The sequence below is a fragment of the Trachurus japonicus genome, chromosome 21, assembly GCF_045865225.1.
Source record: "Trachurus japonicus isolate A0001 chromosome 21, Traja_1.0".
Lineage (NCBI taxonomy): Eukaryota > Metazoa > Chordata > Actinopteri > Carangiformes > Carangidae > Trachurus > Trachurus japonicus.
The window spans coordinates 25093372-25107088 of NC_140927.1; the positions used below are offsets into that span (position 1 = coordinate 25093372).

Below are 13717 nucleotides of genomic sequence, written 5' to 3' on the forward strand. Positions count from 1 at the left end.
GGGGATTTAAGTGCGTACACACCATCATTTCAATAATTATATGACTACATGTGTGAATTTGTAACAGATGGGGCTCAAGCAGAAGTGAGTGAAGACTTTTTCTTGGCAATGCCTGATAAAAAAAGAAAAAAAAGAAAATGTACAGAGCATCTGACACAAACTGACCAGGGAAAATCTGGCTGGCATGAATCACACATACCTGTAAAAAAGAGACAAAGACATTCAGTACAATTCTGGATCTCTGTGGTCTTGTACAAATATGTTAGCCGGAGATAAATCAATATCCCATCTCCTGTTAGTACCTCACAACATGTAGAAGGAAGAAAGCGCCGTCTAAACAGCTCTCCGCTCGTGCTATTTTCTATTACTTTCAAACTACAAAAGAAGCTGCAGAGACAACGGAGAGGAGATGGGTGAGCGCTCACTCCCAGAAAAAGTTTGCTGATTTAAAAAAAAAAAAAAGTTGCTGTTATTTCCTTGTGTTGTTTCTTGACAGCAGTTTGAATTGTTCATAACACATCTGGCAGATCTGCATCCCAGTACAAAGAATGATAAACAGTGACAGACAGAGATGACAAAAACCATGTCTGATCCCACCCACCCATCCAACACTGGAGCTGTTCTATACTTTAACACTCTCACACTCCTGATTTGTCTCCCCAACCACACACACACATACTATCTATACACACACACACACACACACACACACACACACACCTCCCACCACCTTCCCCTTGCTGTTCTGATTGCTGCGGAGCTGAGGCTGACCAGCACATCAGCGGGGGGTGGGGGTGCTTCTAGGACAGTGAATGTGGGTGGATTGCAATCAGACCCACCAACCACCAGCACTAATAACAGCACTAAATTTCTCACACACACACACACACACACACACACACACACACACACACACACACAAAGAGACAGAGACAGCAAGAGAAGAGTTTGAAAATGAAAAGAGAAGGAGGGTGGAGGATAGAGACGCCAAACTCCAAGAATATGCAGCAGCATCTGACGTGGAGTCTATCAGCTCCACTGTGATTTAAAGCAGGAGTCTGACGGTCATTGACTGATTGATTGATTGATTGATGTTTACAACAGACAGTTATCATGAGTAATAATGCCACTGTTCACTTTGTCTGATCCTCTGACTGCTCATTCACACCCTGTCAGACAAACCCTTTTCAGCCATGTTACCACAAATCAGTAATCAAATTCAACTTAAAGGGATAGTTCAACATTTTTGGCAAATTGGCCCATTGCCATAATCCCTATATTCATAGCAGTAGGTTTGTTACCTTTAATTGTCGGTGCAAGCTATTTTTAGAACGGCGGAGCAGAGCCGTGAGCTGCGCAGAGCTACGCTACAGAGGCTCATGGGATTTCTTGGTTTCCCTCATCAAACTATCAAATACACAATCCAACAACTCCAAAACGCTCTGGTGGACAAGTTGTGAGCTACACATTCACCACGCTATGAGATAATAACACAACGTTACCAGACAGAGTTGTTTTCGAGGCAAATACAGAGACTGATTGCCGAAAAACTGTCCCTGAAGGCAACGCGCATCAGCGGTTTTGCATGAATTTGCCTCCAAAACAACTCAGTCTGGTAACGTTGTGTTATTATCTCATAGCGTGGTGAATGTGCAGGTCACAACTTGTCCACCAGAGTGTTTTGGAGTTGTTGGATTGTGTATTTGATGAGTTTGATGAGGGAAACCAAGAAATCCCATTAGCCTCCGTAGCGTAGCTCTGAGCAGCTCACGGCTCTGCTCCGCCGTCCTAAAAACAGCTTGCACCAACAAATATAGGTAACGAACCTACTGCTATGTCTATAGCAATTATGGCAATGGGCCAATTTGCCAAAATGTTTAACTATCCCTTTAAACATTGTGGTTATGAATTTGCTCACTGATTTGTGGTAACATGGCCATACATTGACCACCAGCTGACTCAGGGATACTTCATATTTAAAGAAATAATCAGATATAACATAACAATATCCTTAGATCTCAGCGCTCCAATATCAGGCTTTGCTATAAAGATATCAACAGAGTTATGAGAAGAGCAGGTTACCAAGGCCACACAGTGCAGCCAATATAATATGAGTGGATGTGAAAGTCAGCTGGCGGCCAAAGAGCTGATGAATGTTGGTGCATGAATGAAACAGCCGATGCCAATCACCTGATTTAGTGCAGCGACTGACCCGATGCCGGAGTCTCTGTAAACGACTGCCAAAGCTACGTGAATAAGATCCAAGCTTTAACAAGAATATCCTCTCCGTTATGTTTTGGTATTTCAGGATAAATATGCAGAGATAACTTAATTGGCCTGTGCAGATAAACACAGGACACTGGAGTTATTCTGAAGTTTTTCTATGAATATTTTGTGAGTTTCAGTCCAACATGCTGCAGCACGAAGAGGAGAGACTTTGTTCTGTCAAAGTCTCTAATGATTTCTTTTTATAAGTCAGTAGGGAAAGAATCCTATTACTGATCTGGACATTGAAAACCTCTCTAGACACTTCACAAATCTTTTCCTCGACAGAAACAAAACACAACAACAGGGAGGTGGTTGTTTGTAGGTGTGTCTCTGAAGGCTTTGATTGCTCTCCACTTGTTTGACTCCACAGAGACCCAGAGGGGAAAAACCCCCAGAGAGATAGAGAGAGAAAAGGCTGAGCCAGAGCAGATTAGAGGCTTCTCACCTCCCTCACACTCTCTCATATTCATTCCTCTTCTCCTTCTTCTTCTCCTCTTTCTCTCTCATTTGTCTCCAGCTCCGTGGTGTTTTGTGTGATTCTGCCTGTGTTTCTCCTTCCTTCCCTCTCTGTTATCTTTCCTGTCTTTCATTCTTCCGCTGCAGCCTACCTCTTTATCCCCGGCTCTCCTCTTTGGTCTCCTCTACCTCCCTCCTTCTCTCTCTCTCTCTCTCTCCCTCTCTCCTTGCTCTCTCTCCACTGATTGCCTACGCATTTATTCCTCTATGCTTGCCTGCTCACTAATGGCCGTGGCAGGTGTTCTCCCAGGTGCCTGAACATAACGGCTGAGCCTTTAAAAGACCTGGCATCAGCACCTCGGCCTCCTCCCTCCTCTGGCATGGCCTGACTTCAAAAGCCCTCAGCCACAACTGTATATAGCCGGCATGTGCACACTCGTCCGCCTCCACGTACATACAGACACATACACACACACACACTGTATAAATATATATGTCTAAAAAAATACATCCGGCACTTTATCTCCTGTGTCTCAACTAGACAGGGGTTGTTTGGGCTCCAGGTGTATGACGGATTGGTCTGGGCCAACTCATTTGGTGCTGTCATGGATCGCCCAATGGATGACACACAAACAGTGCTGCTGACACACTACTGTAACACATACAATGTGTAATAGCGCCGCACAGGAGAGAAAAGCAGGCACTAAAAGGAGGGGGAGGGGCTGGTGAAGGTGACAGCGGTGTGTGTGTTTGTGGTTACAGGTCCTGATAATGGCCCAGTTGGAAAGTGCAGGCCAACCACAGGGGGAACATGCAACAAGACACGCAGCGCTGTGATTAGAGCGCGAGCGGCCCACCCTCTTCGGTTTGTATCACAATCCATCAGCAACGGCATCGGCACGACTTTCGCCTGCTCTCCACGGGCAGCCTTTACTTTTTTAAAGGTAAATCCAGTCACGCTATGCATCCCACAGCGCTGTCTCCATTTCTGTGGGTCGGCTGAGGTCGTAGCTTGTGACTTCAGAAGTCACGAACAAAGTAGCTGAGCGTTTAAAGTGGATTAAGCTGTTGTAAGGTGACTGACAATAAAAGATGAACTTCACCTTGTTCCCTTTCTAAAGTGGGTTAATGGTTTTGTCATCTATATTTCAATGACAGGCAGGGCAACAACATGGCGTGGACAACAAGACATAAAAGCCTTGTGAGTGGTAATGCATCACAACTACAGCTTTCAGGAAAACACCCATTTGCAATGTCACAGTAAATACCAGATATCAGCAGGTCACTTCAAATGCCTCCATGAACATTTCAAAGTATCAATAACCCTGAACACATGAGTTGTTTGGCTGCACATCTAGTTGCATAAATGTCTTTTCTTGAGGAGGTTTGATGATGCAGTAATGTCTCAGAGCTCAATCTGTGCTTCCACAAGAGCATTCATTTACACACCACAGCATTACAGTTAATGTGGAGCATTTTTGGCGCCCTGCAGCATGTGCTAACTGCACAGAGAGAATGGGCTCTGGTGACAGCAGGTGGACACTGGGCTGGTGATTGGGTTGATTTAAGCAGCTCTGCAGCAGCAGCAGCAGCAGCAGCAGCAGCAGCAGCAGCAGCAGCAGCAGCAGCGATGGTGGAGTGGAGCTGTAGCACCGACAGCAGAGCAGAAGGAGAACTATAACTCTGACAGCTTAAATAAACTGAAGTAGAAGTTGAAAAAGGTTCCTGGGATAGGTGTTGAATAGGGACGTGTCACATTCAAAGAGAAGCGGTGCAACTCCAGTTGACTACCTTCACTACTTCCTTGAGCAAAATGCACATAAAGTGACTCACTGACGTTCTGTCATGTGTATTTTTTCTAGGAGAGTAGCAGAGTTTTCAGTTCATTATAAAACTGTTCTCTATCTCTCTATAAGTGGACTAAATTATTAGCTTAAGGCAAGGTATAAATTCCTGTGGTCATATAGACTCTACTAATACAGATGGAGGCTGTTTAGTCAAACACTTGTGTTAATTTAATGGAGTAGTATATATTCTAGTACATTTCAACAATTAATTTCAACATATAAATGTTGCACTTACAGAATCTAATAACCTAATGAATACACTGACTCTGTATAACCTGTATAAATAATGATATTGTAGAAAACAATATAGAGACCATAAAAAAAGCTAGAAAAACTAAATTGAATCAACAATCAAATTTTCCTGTTTCTTTTGACTGTAAATGTAGCAAACATAAAAACAAAACAAAGAAACCACCCAATAATTCCTTGTTTTTAAACCTTCAAACACTCTTCTTGGCCTCTGGTGAACAATCCTCTGCATCCTCTTTATCTAACGGAGCATCGTTAGGACGCTGACAGGTTCAAGTATGACTGACAACAGCACAGGAGTTTTTTCTCTTGTGGCAAAAACAGTGTCTGGTCTGTCAACACTGTCAAGATAAAAGATCATTCATTGCATTGACTATAAGGTCTTTTTAAAGTGCATTTGGGAAGGAAAGTCATAAATGTCTGGAAAAAAAGGAAAATACAGATGCTCAAAGAATAAATGTAAACTACTGTCCACTACTGAACATCAATGGCTGAATCAGTAGTTGTTTAACTGTATGTTTGTATCTCTACGTTTGTTGCAGGACCATGAAATACTAAAAGGAAAATGCACAAGAAACAACACAAAGTCTATAGCTGGCACTTACTGTATATAGGACATGTTTTGTACTAAACAAATCAAACCAGATCAACCAGACAAAGAACCCAGGGCCAAACCAAGGACAGGAAAAACATTCAGAGCATGAATGAGCAGGAAGAGTTCACGTATTATCATGTTTTGTCATGTTTCCTTTTCAATTTGTAAAACTTAAAAACAAATTACATGATGAGTATGTTCGGCACTGACCTGCATCTGTCCTCCTCTAGAAACCCCCCTCCCCTTAACCCCCCCACACACACTGTACACTGTTTACTGCGTTTAAATGGGAGTGATGGTAATTGAACTCAAGTTTAGACTCAAACAAACAAATCCAGCGTGAAAAGAGCCTCTCCGTCTCTGACAGGTGGTTTGGGTATTTAAGCAACATATCACCGTGGTTGAGGAATCTAAAGTAAATGCCTCCGGGAGCCGAGGCTTTGATGTTGCAGCAGCAGCGGCTCGGACTGGCAAGAGGGAGATTTGGGTTTGTTTTCTCGTTCGGTTATACAACAAAAGAAAAGAGGAGTATTTTAAGATCCCGCCCTCCCCCGTTCTCTTTTGGACAGCTTTTGGTTTACTGGTGAAATGAGCATGAGGGGTACGGACCCTCCTCTCCGCTCCATTGGGCAGTTTGTATAATGTTCTCATTGATTTCAGCCTTGGCATCATGGATAACACCTCCGCATTACCCAGACTGAAGAAGGATCTACCTCATTTATCCCTATAGCTCAGAGTGAGCTGAGGATATGTGTGTGAGTAGGCGTGTGTGAGGGAGAAAGACACATTTGAAGAATCTAGGTAGCATGTTTCAGAGCGTGTGTGTGCACTTTTCTTTATGCATGCATGTATGAGCTTCCTGCGAGTCATAGAGACGTTAAAGACAGCAGGTGCTTTTTTCTACTGCAGAGCAGTTTCATGGAGCTGCAGAGAAACAACACAACCAGCGTGTAAACAAATGAAAAGCCTCATAAGTCAACTTCTCTCCTCCGAAAACTAGACAAGTAGGACGTGCAGACAAAGGGCGCATTGATATCGGCGGTGACACACGGGTGGCAGCTGTACACATCATGTCATTCAGTCGAGGCTGCCGTGAAAGGAGACTTTGTCACACAAAGTGGAGTCTGGTGATGTGCTTTCATCCTGCATGGAAATGTTGTGTAAAATAATGCAGCCTGTTATCCTTGAAGTTATAATGTAACCGATGCTGCAAATTAAATGCTTTAGCTGCTCTGGGAGACTTTATTCAGAAAATAGAAACAGACTGAACAGAGCAGTGAATGTGGATGTCTGTGTTCTCTCCTCTATTCCTTCATTTCAGTACTGTTAAAGATATTTTCACATGATAATGTGAAAGCAGATCAGAACTATAAGAAACTTAGATTTCTAAAGATTTTGGAAAATCAAACTTCAGTGATTTCAAGTATCAGTAACAACAACAACAACATTTTCCATGCAACAATCTACCAAATTCATGCCCGCACAACACCATGTGCATGTTTTTTGGCTGCCTGCGCACAAATCTAAGATGTCAGAGCTTCCTTAAATGCATCACCAAGAAATAAGCTTTCAAAAAAGTTTTTCAAAACAAACAAAAAAAAAAGATGTGAACAATCACAGTGGCTGTAAGCAACTTTCCTATTCTGTTGATTTTCATATTGCAGCAGCGGTGTCTTCTGAAACCAACAATTTCATGGAAGGTGGAAAAATCGATCTCATAAAACGAAAAGAGTCTGCTTTGGAAAAAAACCCCACAAAGATCACTAATGTACATAAAATTTGTAGTTAATCGACTAAAACCACTACAACAAAATCAGAAAAAGGTAATAAACTTTCCCTGGTAACATAGGGAAACTTTGGCAAACTAAAAAGTTATCCTACAGCCACTTGGAGGATGGAAACTGTGCTACACTTGTATAAAGACGCCTTTTCTCTGCTCAGTGACAGTGATATACCGGTTTAGATTACACGCTCCCATAGAGAGTTGGGGGCTTGTCATTTGTGATGCCTGATGCAACCGTACGGCAACCGTGTGCCCCACAGCGAACACTCCCGGCTGTACCAAAGCTACTTTGCTGCACATCGCTCCACATACCACAGACAGGACTTTCATATCAACACACATATTCCACCCTCAGGCAAAGGGATACACAGAGAAGCATGTGTTTAAAGTGCATACACTCCTTGATTTAATTATATCCTCTGTAAGAAGGAGGATAGAAAAACATATTTACAATCGAGCACAAAACTCTGAGGCCACTTTTCCAAAAACTGGATATTGATTCCCAACTCATCTCTGCTCCTGAAGGTAATTCACACTGTCATGCAAATAAACATCACTATCATTAACTTTTATGCTTTGGCCGTAGCCGAGACTGTGTTTTACTTCTGTTTAATAGCAGTTTGTAATGACTGTAATTATTTGTTTGTAATAGCTCAGCGGTCAGATCATCACAGATGTGAAGCATCACCTACAGAGACCTCAGCTCCACCGACAGAAACATCAAAGAGATGTCGTTTTTAACTCCCAGCTATGTTTCACTGACGTGCGATGTCCTCATCACACTTCAAACATCACAGCAGGAAGCATTTGCTGCAAAAATGTCCATAAAATCAACTGACATGTGCTTCAAAAACTGTCATTTCCACCTGATGCAACCGTCGTATATATATTTTTCACCGGGGGGAGTCTTGGGGTTTCAAAGAGAGCAATTTCATTTTAAATACTCGCTTTTATTTGTCATTGCATGTGGTCATTTCATCAAGCTGTTCTACAGAAAACAGCAGGAGCGCAAATGTTTTCCCCAAGGACATGTTATGCAACCATTGTAATGTATAATATACTATTTATATGGTTTTTTTTTGTTGTTTTTTTGCATGTATACCAAAGGACGTACTTTGAAAGCTAATGTATTGCATTAAAGGTTGGGTCTGGAGTTTTAGTGTCCAAAAATAAACACTAGACTTATACAAATGAAATCAGTCTTAATCATCACCTATATGGGCTTCTAGTCCTGTGTGGTGGGGGCTGTGTCTGCAGCCCCCCTACCCCTGCCTGTAATTTGGTCTTTTGCTCTGTTTTGTTAGCATGGGGCCGTTTCTGGGTGGAGAGCGAGAAAGTCGGTGTTTTCTCTCCAGCCAATGACGGAGCTCAGGTGAAGCTACATGCAGCAGAGTAGGAGGCTCTAGTTTGCTGGCGCAGCGCAGGTTGCGCAAGGTAGCGCAGCTGGTCTAATGCAAGTTTCGACCAGCGCAGCCTAGCGCAAAGTCAGATTGGAAGATTGGCAGATCGCGCTGCGCTGAGATAGGCGTGGCCGCGCAGCAGGGGGAGGCGTCACAGATTCTGCTTGGTGCAGTGGAAGTTTTGTGCGAAAATGTCCCGCCGAGGTTGCGCTGAAAGCTCGCCACCTCCAACCAGGTCTAATCTCAGCGCAGGGCAAAGCGCAGCAGGTGCAGTGGAAGTTTGGCTGACTGACCTGCAGTGCACACACGTCACCAAGACCTCACAGGCAGATCTCCACAGTTCCAGACACATTTCTATGCAATAAATATCCACAATAACCACTATTTAATGCAACTAACGGAATCAACACGTGAATTTATATCTATATAGATTGTCCCGTCACATCTGACGTCAGATCAAAGCAGAGATCAAAGGCTGTCGGTGCGTAATGGAAACTCCACCTGAATTAACACAGCAGGGACGAACTGGCACTGAAAAGCAGCTGTGGATGTCCCAAGCAGGACTGAGGGTGGAGGACTGCATGTCGCTGCCGTGTTGAGATACCACTCTGCCCTTGTTTATTTATTTATTTACTTATTAATTCATTAGCGGAGAGCGACCGCATCGCGCAGCCGTAATGAAAAACAAAACACAAATCATCATCTCTCTTAGTCCACCACAACAGCCTCGGTATCAGATAGTCAGTATATAGCCTACTACAGTATACTCAGCATCTCTATCACAGAAAAAAAAGAGAAAAAAAGAGACGGACAGAGAGAGAGAGAGAGAGAGAGAGAGAGAGAGGAGGACAGAGAGAGAGAGAGAGAGAGAGGAGGACAGAGAGAGAGAGAGAGAGAGAGAGAGAGAGAGGGAGAGAGAGAGAGAGAGCGCGTCCTTTACGCTGATTTCATCCACATGGTCTTTGTTTATGTTATGATTAGTGTAGCCTACACCTCTCATCTTGCTTACACAGGGTTTGAACAAATGTGAGTTTCTTTATTAGTTTATTAGTTGTTGTTTCTTACACTGGGCAGCCGTTCTCAGTGTATCAGATCAATCCTGGTTAAGTATATTAGTAAACTCATTATTGGTCACTCTGAGCTCGGACCTCCGGACCAAAACAGCTGTTTCCTCCTGGGAGAGGTTCGGCCTCTGGCGTCGCTGTTTCCTCCGTCCATGTCCAAGTATAAAATGACAAACTTGCAGCGCGCATCACCCACCGCGCAGTTAAAGGTGAGGAGAGGAGCTCCTTTGATTGGTGAAGATCTGACTCGGCTGTGTCAAACCCACTCCACGCCTTTCTCTCCTCCTCCTGTCTCCCTCCCGCCCTGTCTCCTCCCTCTTCACCGTTTGCGCCGGTGGGAGGGACGAGTGGAGGGATTGCGCTGGTCTAAGTCTGACTGCGCGGCCCACCAATCTTGCGAAATGGACCTGGGCCACACCCCGTTGGCGTGGCGAAGCTGCGCTGATGTTAGACTTCACCTGGTCTAAGAAACTAGGGCCCTGAGTCTCTCTCTCTCAGCAGCAGCAGCAGCAGTCAGGACAACAAAGAAAAAGAAATACAGTCTGAGTGAAGCGCTGGAGCCGCGGACCGATTCCCGACCGTCACCGACAACTAAAGCCTCGACTGGTAACAAGTATGAGGGCCATTGTAGTGAGCTAGCTCGATGCTAATTTCGGCTAGCAGTAGCGGTTAGCATCCACCGCTAACACCGTCTTCCCAGCTCACCACAACGGCATAACAACGTAACACCGGTGTTGGTGATGGTCGGGTTTCGGCCCACGGCTCCAGTGCTTCACACGGACTGTATTTCCTTCCCTTTACAGTCCTAACAACCACTGCTGGCAGGGGCAGGAGGCTACACCTTTGAGCCCGAGCGGAGGGGCCCAGTTTTAATGTTTTGTTTACAAACTGTAACGAACAAAACTCCAGACTCTACCTTTAAATCTGTTAAACTATAAGAAAAAACGATTGATTTAAACAAGACAACAAATAAGAAGAGGGTGCAAATGATGTGACGAAGCCCCTTTAAACCCAAAATCGGAGCGGACAGGACTGCTCACCTGCTGTCGTGTTGCTCCCAACGATTGCCTCACCAAACCAAAAAAAACCGTCTTTGTGGCGCCAGAGAACATGTTGGGTTTAAAAGTTCATCAAAGCAGCGACACCCCGCTGTCTTTGGAGGACTCTGGTTGTGGCTCTTCTAACTCATTCTATCAGATTTCTGCTCCCGGAGCGTCTAATCATATGATGTTCATGCCCACCACACTTGATATGAATGAATGCCGTCCACGGCTCTGTTCATCACCGGATGAGGACACACACACACACACACACACACACACACAAAAACTCTCTCTCCCACGCACAAGCTGTCACTAATCAATCTTTTATGGACCTCCTGGAAACATCTAGATTCCGGCCAAAACCTGAACTCCGATGCAAAACCTGTCCTGCTTATTTGAACACACACACACACTCATGAAGCAGCCGTCAGTGTTACAGCTGCTCAAAAGCTAAACTGTGGCTTTAAAAGAAGCCTTAGTTATTACAGCAATTATCAACTTTTTGAGCTTGCAGATGTTTCTCCTTATTTCATTTCATGCTAGAAGAGCAGCTGCCTTTGATAGAAACAACTGAATAACTGCAAATAAAGCAGTGTCAATTCTGGTAATGACAGATACAACAACAAGTGGCCTGGTCTGGTGGTGCACATGCCTCCACCAGATGAAGTCACAGAACAGGGGAGGAGTGCAGAAAACAACTGTAAAGGAGCACAACACACAAACAGCTGCACGGACTGAATCTTTGCCAAAGCGGCTGAATGTGACCGAGTCTCCTCTGCTGACGCTCCTGCAGGCAGCGATCAGCAGCGATCAGCAGCACAGATACAGGAGCGTAGCTACAACAGCACCCCGCGGACAGAGAGACAGAGAGACAGAGAGAGAGAGAGACGGTGTCCTGAATAACAGAACATCAAACGCTTCAATGTGTTTCCAAAAGGAGCTACAGTACTGCATCTTTATTTATACAACTTAATTTACAAACGCTCTTTCTTTTCTCTCAATAATAATGAAACAGTAACAAAGATGTATCATAAAAACCACTAACGGAGACACATTCCCAAAAAATAACACCTCAGTGTGCCTACCTGTATCAGCGACATGTTGCTGAGGTCCAGTCTGAACAGGTAGTTTCTGGGTCGGAGAGAGAGAGAGAGAGAGAGAAAGCAGAGGGAGATTTGTGAGTGTGTGTGTGTATAATCTGACTGACCTTTATCCTCTGAAAATGTGTTTAATAATGCAAATGAAGTATCAGAGAAGAGACAGGCCACTTTAGCTGCTGTCAACTTAAAGCCAAGCCGATTAAAGGGCCACGCTGTGACTGTCCATCAGCTTCAGGTCATTGTTTTTTAGTTTCACCTCAGTCTCTCCTCCTGTTCGTACATGAACCGTTAGCTGCCTTTTGGCTTTTTCATGTTTTGAAACGTGCTGAGAGTTCAACTCACGTCAGCCCATGAGAACATGTGCACACACCCTCTAACACGTACACGCACGCTGTTGTGGCATGATGTATTTTTCCTCTAAATCCACCCCCCCACCCCACCCCTCTTTCTGCCAATTCCAGAGCTTGAAGCGGTCCAATGAGGTCTCAGCAGAGCACTTAGCATCATTATCCCGAAGTCGGAGTTAGTCAGAAAAAAGGGTATCACGTTCTCAGTAATGTGCTCTGTGGGGTTGAGAAGCCGAGTGGATTTACAGTTTTCTTACCTTGCACCCACAATAAGCTCATTCCTAGTCAGGTCAAGGGTGAGCTGGGAGTAGTCTCTCACGCCGGGGTGGGAAAACGTAGATATCCATGGACTGAGAGCTGCAGATAGACAGAAAAAAAAAAAGAAATGGTAAGTTCACTTGTTGGGTCACAGTTAAAGAGCAGGGACAGACAATACGACTCTCATAAAACACAAAGCTGCTAACTAATGCAAACAAAGGCTTTGTTCATTTGGTATTTCATGCACAGTTGTTACCAAACGGTGTGTTTATGTATCAAATAATCCTGAAATGAATGGGCAATTGTGAAAATCAGTTGAAGCTATTTATTGAGCACAAAAAAAAAAAATCCCTCATACACATTTTGCCGGTCGCTGCTTCTGAGATGTGAAGATTTTCTCATTTTCTCTGTTGATGTCATGGTATTTTATTGAGAAAAACCAAGTTAATCAGTGATTATTCAAAAAAATGAGCAAAAAAATGATGCGTTGCAGCTGTGGTGGTGGTGGTGAGGCGTGGAGGGGAAAGCTTGAGGGCGGCGTCTCCTGCAGAGAGGGATAAAACCTATCCGGGGGGGCCACATCAGACACAACGATCCTGATACGAGCTGACATTCGGACAAACACGGCTCTGTGTGTGTCGTCCTGGGGGGCCGGAGCCTCGGCGCGGAGGTTTGAGACCGGCTTCAACAAATCAAAATTTCAAAGCAGCACAGCGAGCGAGGCGAGGGGCCACCTGATGGAGGGGAGGGGGGGGTTTTAAATGTCACACACTGAAAAACTGCAGGAAAAGAGCATTTTGCTTTTAAATCTTTGTGTTCAAAAAGGGCGGACGGCGTTTAAACAGATTCCACGACGACACGGGAAGGTTTTGTTGTGCGGCATAAAAAGGATTTAACATATTTCCCCCATGTTGTACACAGATTCGCAGCAGCAGTTAGTGTAGGAATCCAGGACGCCGCCGCGCCGCGCTCGCCAATTTGGAAACTGCATATGCGGCTGTCGTTATGAAGCTGAAACCAGGTTATCAAAACACGAAGAAGTGAGAGAACAGAAGCAGAGCAGCGATCACAGGGGAACACTTGACCCAGACTGCTGCTGATACCTCCACTCACCAGGGAACCAGTCATTAAACATTTAAAGCCTCAAACTTTGACTTTTTTTTTTTAACCAGTCAAGCGGCGGCATGAGCTCAAGACTGCATCAAAGTGTTGGAAGAAGTCGGAGCGAGCAGCGAAACGCCTTCCTCCCCCCATCATGTGAAGCCCAGGATTTTAAGGATTGACGGGGCCCATATGGCTCAGTCACC

At 44.5% G+C, this 13717-nt stretch overlaps 1 protein-coding gene across 5 annotated transcripts in view; it reads right to left on the minus strand.

The window, feature by feature from the left end:
• Positions 1-13717, minus strand: part of sema5ba (sema domain, seven thrombospondin repeats (type 1 and type 1-like), transmembrane domain (TM) and short cytoplasmic domain, (semaphorin) 5Ba) — a 184824-nt gene that overhangs the window by 81200 nt on the left and 89907 nt on the right. For all 5 annotated transcript variants that reach the window (XM_085764225.1, XM_085764223.1, XM_085764224.1 and 2 more), the window contains 2 exons: positions 12410-12509; positions 11791-11836 (listed from right to left, as the gene is read on the minus strand). In XM_085764225.1, the coding sequence (XP_085620351.1) occupies positions 11791-11836; positions 12410-12509 (146 nt within the window). The remainder of the gene's footprint in view (positions 1-11790; positions 11837-12409; positions 12510-13717) is intronic.